Below are 8,293 nucleotides of genomic sequence, written 5' to 3'. Positions count from 1 at the left end.
CAGTGCGCCATGTGCTCAGTTTGCTCTGCTTGAGGCGCACCCCGCGCTCATGCCTTGGTCGACCTCCAGGTAGGGGTGGGAATTTGGCCCTAACGACCCTAACCCGGCCCTGACCGACCCGACCCTAAGCCCTATAAAGCTCTTACAACTAAAGCCCTCATAGAGTTTAGGGCAGGGCCGACTCGACCCTAATGCCTTCTAAGGCAGGGTCAGGGCTAAGGTTATGAAACATAGGCCCGACCCTAACTAAGCCCTAGTTATAATTTCACTATAAAATACACAACTAAAACTATCCAACTCCTTGTTACATATTTTCAATTAAAATAACACTGTCCTTTGTAATTTATCACTTACCGTATGGGTACTTCTAATAACTTGTCTTATATCATAAAAACTTGTAAACTTAATTGTTTCTATCTCACAACTCACGTACACCTCACAACTCCCCGTCTAACCTAGTCGCCAAGAACAATAATGAGCATTGGGCATTAGCCTAATGAAAAATAGGTTGACGTCAGTAAAAACTCATTCCGTACTCTTATTTGTCTTTGCGTTCTTCAATGTTAAATGTAATTTTGGTGAGATTTGAGTACAAAAAATAACGGATTTATGTCAGTGAAAGCTCATTCCAAAATGTGTCCTGTGCATTTTAACTGTAATTTTGAAATATAAATATGAGTCTCTATGTACTTCCGTTTTTTAGGATGGTGAATATGCATTTTAAATTGTTGAACTTATCAAGAATTTTACTAGATTGGTTGTTATTCAAATTTCAAAGTGGTGGGACTTTGAGTGTGCAAATCTTTGAAATTTTTTGTAATATAAATAAGTTTTAAAAACCGATGCAAGAAAAGAAGAAAATATATAGGCTCGGCCCGCCCTAAACCTGTTAAAGAGGGCTTAGGGTAGGGTCGAGGGCTTGAAATTTAGACTTATGACCCGACCGACCCCCGCCTATGGGGACTTTTAGGGCCGGCCCCCCGCCCTAATAACCGAAAGGCTTTAAATGTTTAGGGCAGGCTAGCCCGACCCGCCCATTGCCCACCCCCTACCTCCGTGCACTTTCAAGACACCCCGCCTTCGGCTTGTTCTTGCTTTCGAGCGCACCCGGCCAAGTCTATTTTTTCTAAGAAATCTATTTTTGTGGACCGCGAGTTTGCAATAAGAGTTAGAGTTTTTGGCAAAACCTAATACTCAGAAGAGACACGAAAATACACAAGAACAAAGAGAGAAACCCAATCTTGAAAGCAATCAAGATTGAGAGACAACCTTTACAGAGAGACAACCCTTTAAAGAGAGAGGAGTGATCTAGTAAGGTGAGAGACTGAAAGGAGAGATTGTAATCTTCCTTCCCACTTTATAAAGGACTAGCTCTTGTGGAAGTAGGCATCATTGGCCAAATCACGGTATATCTTTGTGTTGTGGTATGTGTTTAATTCTGCTTTACATTATTATCTGTTGTTAATAATTATTTAGCGAGTTGGGCATGTTAGTATAAATTGTAGTTGATATTTAGAATTTGTCTGGAGTTGAATTGTGTTCAAATACAAATTATCTGTGTAGTAGGGGAATCGATTGGTATTGGTATAAACCCCAACAGTTTCTGCATTACTCCTTTGCACTTGAGCTAGGGCAAAACTGATGGAACCGGTGTCGAGGGCATTCCCTGTGCTGGCACAAGTCGACTCAATACAAGAATTGTTACAACGATGTCCGAGAAAAAGTAGGAGTAACTTTGGTAACAGAGTGTGGCAATTACTCCATTATGCGGTGATCTGGGTCTGGGTCATCTGGAAAACGAGAAATAACCATGTCTTCAAGAACCGAGAGCTTTCTATGCAGAGAACTGTCTTGGAAGTGAAGGGGACTTTGTGGTATTGGATGTCTTCTTCTGGGCAGAGAAGGAATTATGTCTTCAAGGACATAGTGCAGGGCTGGCATAGAGTGTGTTACTGGGGGGGTTAATTTGTTAGGAGGTTTCAGTAGGGGTACAAATGTTTTCAGTAGGGGTACAAATGTTTAGCTCATTTGAGTCATTTCCTATAGTGTGAGGAACTCAGTCACCTTTTGTACTGTGCTTTGCATTTGACCCATCAATAAAATCAAACTTATTTAAAAAAAAAAAAGTAATTAGTGCACGGTGGTGTGGGTGTGGATTAAGTTTGTAGCTGTTTGAGAATAATTGTGGTCTTATACTCCAACATATCAATGCAAAGAGAAGATTAAAGATATTATCTCCAACAAAAACAAGACCAAAACAAACGAGTATGAAATAACACTAGACAACTTGAATTAAAAAAGAGATATGACATATATAAGCATTCTCTCGTATTTTCCTTTTTTACTTCAAACTTCCAAAATGAGTTGTTTGACCAATGGCTTCAATTTCATGACCGACATCTTTAATCACAGGTGCAACAGTAGTAGTAACAGAAGCCTTGCCTTCCTTTATGGTGTCTGGTGCTGAAAGTTGAGTATGTATCAAGCATGTGATATTACTCCCCGCCGGAAATGACAATCTCATGTAAGATTCCAGAGATTCTAATTTGCAAATCAGTCCCAAACTGAATCTTACCCGTTTTTCATATTCTTCGATGGGGCTCTCAACAATATGTTTGAATATGGCATCTGGGAGTTGAGGAAGAAACACATTCAACATGCCAACAAATACTCGCTGTATGTTATAGTGTAGTTGCTCAGTTGTTGAATAAGTTCCACGGCTGATGAAGTCAACAATGTTACTTGCATCACCATGCACATACTTTGGGAAGAACTTGGGCAGATTCTTGTAAATCTCTGCAAGAAATGAATCACACCTGAATTCATCAGGATCTGGTTCATGAATCACAACACGTGGAACCGTTTCATTCATAATTCTCTCTACTTCTTGCTTTTTGATAACTTCCTCAGGAAACCCGAACTTCCATATAACTTTTGCAGACATAGATCTTAGTGTATGTTCGCCGCTTCCCACATTTCTTTTGCTGTCAATGAAATGAATGATTTCAAAGACTTCATCGAAGGCCTTGGTTAGAGATACATGTAAAGAACTTGGTGATGTTGAGAGTTTGGCTATTTCCACAAGTAACAACATGTGAAGACAAGACAATTGAGTCCCTGCATTATTCAAAGCAGTCTCAAGAGATTCTTGCCATGGAGGAACTTCAGATAACAACTTAAGGAGTTCAGGGCAACCACTTTTATTCCTCTTCATCCATCGTTCCATGTCTTCCACAGCTTTCGTCAATACCCGTTCTTGTACTTCCACCTTACGTGCTTTAAGACTTCCAAGTAAATCTTTGAATTCCATAGTGTATGTTTCATTTGCTTCTTTAAATGTGCACAAAATGCACGATGCAATAAACCGAATGAGAGTCAAAATTAATGTAACCACAATGGATAACAAACTAACTAACACATACTCAATATTGCGAAGTGGATAGTAAATTACATATCTGAAGCTCACCTCCAACCATTTCGGTACATTTAACAAAGAGAACAGATGTAGAAATTGCAAATAAGGATGTGGATTTTTCTTAATTTCTTGAAAATTCTCTAGTGCGCTGGAAGTAAACGATAGCCATCTAAGTCCAATGGCTACAGTAACAACGACAATAGTGAGAACTTGGACCACCACCATCAACCACATGGACCAGCGATAATCAGAAACTCCTCCACAAAACTTCAAATCCTTAAAGTAAAGGGATCGGAGCACAGCTTGTACTAGAACCACTGAAGAAATTGTGCTAATCATTGACGCATTATTCAAAAGTCCGTGCTTACACAGTAAGAACTGCGGGTTGGAGTTAAAACCATGTATATAACAAATTTTCAGGCGTTGCAAGATACTATTCTCACCCTCTTTCATGAGATCTTTATTTCTATCAGTATTGTTTCGACCCCCACCTACGTGACAAACGTCCATTAGTAGGGGTCTCTATTTTATTCATTTAATCAACAGGGCTAAAGCCCGATTCGCGATATCGTGGATCAACGTGACGGGGCGAATTAACTTCGCGGTCAAGGTGAACCTTAGCCACATGGCTGGCTGCCATTAATTAACGACGTTGATTTATGTTGATTCATTTCTTATCAAAGAGATAGTTATCGGTTGATAGTTATCTTTCTATCACAATTACTCAAGCAACAAGACTACTTGAGCTACAAAGACTCTCTACTCTACCTATATAAATACCACATTATTTTTCATAAGGAACTACGTGGAAACTTGATCCCTAGAAGAATAGATCTTGGAGTGCGTGGACCATTATTTGGTTCGGTTTCATCTCCCTAACATCAAATTCCTCGTTTTTAATGTCGTTATTTACCATTGCTCTCGTTGTGTTGAAGCGGTTTATTGCGAAACATAATTGGGGCCGTCGTGGGGATTTAGAATTCATTATCACGTGAAACAATCAAGATGGTAAGCACAAGAAGCGGACCAAATAGTCAACATATTCCTCCCGCTAATAGGAATCGTGAACCCCGAAATTCAAATCGGCCCAATGCACGAGAACCATTGAACAATCAAGTTGATCCTAGTGGTAGGATCGATTCTCAACATCCGATCAGTAGAAATAAGAACCGCCATCGCCTCCCGCCATCGCGAAAAGGTCGTCGCATAATCCGCGGCACCAACCCTAACGACTTTGCAACAAGAAAATCGTCAAGTCGGTAGAATCCTCCATGCGGTCCGCGCCCGATCATCCATGTCAATCCTTGGTTGACATGGATATGAACGATGGACATTACTCTCACGCCAACTAAGCGGAAAAGGTGATAGTAATGACCAATTCACCCCCTAATACGGTTTGGCGGGGAGTTACGACGAGTCAAAAATTAAAATAGGAACTTGAGAAGGAAGTCGGCAAAGAGGCAAAAGTAGGTGGGCGATGTTGCAAATTCAACAACATCAAGGCGACCACGAAGGGATGCGGGGCCATTCCGGTGTATGGGACCGTCTTGACGATCCACGTAGATCCTCAAAGAGCGTCTTTATTTCTCAAAACCAATCAACCGATTGCACGCTTTAGGAGTAATGACCCTATTACCGTACTTATGGGGAGAATCGATTGGCGGGGATAACTACTACCCTAGACATGTCCGATCTCAAAGGGAAGATTTACCTCGAGAAGCAATTTCATGGAAGACCGCCATCGAGATATGTCCGACATGTGGGGGAAGGCGGGCATCGGACAAAAGCAACAAAACATGGAGAAGTGGTATAATTATTCCGACCACAGGCCAAGAGTGACTACCAGAGCCTAGACAGCCGGGTTCTGAGGGAGACAAAGACAATCACCGGTCGGGCCCGATCATGCGTCACGCCAAAGATCTCTAACTCGATAAGAGATAATGGAAGGTATCCTCCTCCTCCATGGGCACGGGCGTCGGTTGTTCAAGCCAATACTTTAACTCTGATAGAACAACAGTTGAAAGAGTTGATTGCAAAAGAACTTAACGATAGAGAGTCAAGGGATGTAAGAATGAAAAACTTGACAGTCAATGATGGAGTACTTGACAAGTTTTCACTCGACATTCAAGAAGCTTGCCACCATCCCGGTTTCAAAAAACTCGATTTTGAACTTTATGATGAGTCGGAAGGAGATCCTGGCTTGCATGTTCTATCGTTCAAAAATAAGTTGGTGTTATGGGGTGGAGATGATCCGCTCATATGTAAGCTCTTTCCATCGACTCTAAAGGAGAAGCATTATTTGGTTTAGTGAGTTACCTTCGAGAATCAATTCACCAATTCAATGAACTAGAAAAATCGGTTTGTTAATCGTTTCGCCACAATTGCAAGGCGCCAAAGGATGTCGACTCATACGAACATCAAGCAACAACGTGATGAAAAGTTACGTACTTTTGTTACTAGGTTCAAAAGCGGCAGCAGATGTTCGAAGTTTTCGATGGGATGCTTTTTTCGCCTTTAAAGAAGCATTATATTATGAAAGAGACGAAGTTCAATTTCATTGTGAGAGATCTTTACCACTCTCTAATTAAAGATGTCCCTAAAACTTCGGTGCGATCCGTATGTTAGGAATTTGAACAACACATCCCAGATCGAGGAGAACCTATCAAAAAGCAAAGAAGAGACAAAGATATTCGGAGTAAAGATTTTTCCGACAAGAAGAATTTTAAGCGCAAGAAGCAAAGGACGGTCGGATCAACAACATAACGATGGAAAGAATGACAATCGGCAAGTCAATTTCAATCATGATGGAAAGACTCTACCGAGCTAAAAGTGACGACCCATTTCAATGCCAAGTACTGTTATATATATGAGAAGTTGAAAAGTGGGAATCTTCTTCCCCGCTTATCCACTTTTCGGAAGATACCAAAGGGACAAAGGGACAAAGCCTTGCGGTGTAAATTCCATAATGACTATGGCCATGAGACAGAACTTTGTCGCTCTCTCCGGGGTCGGATTCAGAAATTAGTGGAGAAAGGACTTTTAAATGAATATCTTATTAGAAACTCTCAATAGGGATTCTTTCGCAACTTATGAGCATGTCATTAATGTTTCCCATTCTCATGTTGAGTCTCTTTCCAAAAGTCAGAGTAAGAATCAAAAGCGTTTGAAAGTTAGTTATGTTGGTGAATTTAACCGTATCAACAAAGTCGATTTTGTCAAAAGGAATCCGGACGAAACTTCGAAGAAGAGCCCCTCCGATTCAGCGATGATGATCTCCTTGGTGTATATCACCCTCACTATGACGCTTAATTATAATTTACGTGGTCTATAGGTGCTTCTCGTGCTCAACGGGTAATGATCGACACGGGGGCCACCTCCGTCATTTTCGGTGGATGTTATTCTCGGATGCAACCGAGGGTATGATCATCGTAGAAGACAATCCTATCATCGGTTTTGATGGAACAACATCTTCAGCGGTTGGAAGAATTACCTTACCAATCAAATTAATGAACAAAGAAGTTGAGCTCGATTTCTTATTGATGGGGTATCGATCCTACTATAACGCAATTTTGGGCGAGATTGGATACATTCCATGGGGTTGTAGTCTCCACATTTCATCGATTGTGTCAAGTTCCCATTCTCGGGCATATTTGCAAGGTTAAGTAGTGACTAGGTATCGCCCATTCTGTCATGACAAAGCAATGGATGACTATAAAAATCTGAAGTTCGAGGTAATACGATCCTTGCAAGTGCCCTGCCATAAGTTCACGAGTTACCTGCCGGCGTGCCCTCCATCTATAATATTGAGGCTCATGTGCAAGGGCGCTACTGATGGATCGACTTTTGGAAGTGAAAGTAGGAGATTCGCCAGAAGAAACCACTTTTATTTCATTTGAACTTTCGGCGTAGAACAAAAGAGTTGGTTTCCACTATTCTGTGAAATAAAGCGTATCTTCGCTTGGAAAATTGAGGAAATGCCGGGAATAGACCCATACATTGCTGTCATAAACTTGACATTGATCCAAGTTTCGAGGCCGGTTCGCCAAAAACCAAGAAGAATGGCACCGATCGGAAGATCAAAGTTAAAGAGGAGATTGATAAGCTACTTGCGGTTAACTTTATCCGACGAAGTTACTTACCCAAAATGGCTTGCTAATGTCGTTAGGTGCAAAAAAAAGAACGGACAAATCAGAATTTTATTGACTTTACAAACCTTAACGCAGCTTGTCCGATTCATCCGTATTCATTGCCACGAATTTCCGAACTAGTGGATGCCACTTCAGGATTCCAACGCCTATCTTTCATGGATGCTTCTTCAGGGTACTACCAGATCTCTTTGAATGTTGATGACCAAGAGTTTACCACTTTCATTACCGACCAAGGCATTTTCTGCTACACTGTTATGCCTTTTGGTTTGAAAAATGCCGATGCAACCTACCAAAAGCTTGTCAATACAATTTTTTCCAATCTGCTGGGGATAATAATGGAGGCTTATATTGATGATATAGTTGTTAAATCGAAGCTTACTGGTGATCATCTTTCCGATCTTCAACTTGTTTTTGATAGGCTTAACAAGTATAACATGAGACTCAATCCCGCCAAATGTTCTTTTGGCCTCTCTTCTGGAAAATTTCTGGGATACCTCATGACTCGTAGAGGTATTGAGGCTAATCCTGATCAGATATGTGCCGTTATTGATATGCCATCACCAAAAAATAAGAAGGAAATTCAACGGCTTCGGGTCGGCTGGAAACTTGCGCTCTTCATAGATTTATTTCTAAATATTCCGATCGTTGTCATCCCTTCTTCCGGACTTTAAAGGGGGGGCAACTTGGAACATTGATTGTGAGATGGCATTGCAACAACTGAAGAAATACT

General features: G+C 41.0%; 1 protein-coding gene across 1 annotated transcript; it reads right to left on the bottom strand.

Annotated features, from left to right (window-relative positions):
* Positions 1-2,254: 2,254 nt before the first annotated feature.
* LOC147476483 (uncharacterized) lies at positions 2,255-3,885 on the bottom strand. The gene is made up of 2 exons (XM_086583304.1): positions 3,467-3,885; positions 2,255-3,330 (listed from the first exon to the last, which is right to left on the bottom strand). The coding sequence occupies exons 1-2, from the start codon at positions 3,474-3,476 to the stop codon at positions 2,342-2,344; spliced, it is 999 nt and encodes a 332-aa protein (XP_086439430.1). The 5' UTR covers positions 3,477-3,885; the 3' UTR covers positions 2,255-2,341.
* Positions 3,886-8,293: the final 4,408 nt, after the last annotated feature.

Source organism: Coptis chinensis, chromosome 9, assembly GCF_015680905.1.
Source record: "Coptis chinensis isolate HL-2020 chromosome 9, ASM1568090v1, whole genome shotgun sequence".
In the NCBI taxonomy this organism is placed as follows: Eukaryota; Viridiplantae; Streptophyta; class Magnoliopsida; order Ranunculales; family Ranunculaceae; genus Coptis; species Coptis chinensis.
This window is presented reverse-complemented; position numbering and strand designations above follow the sequence as displayed.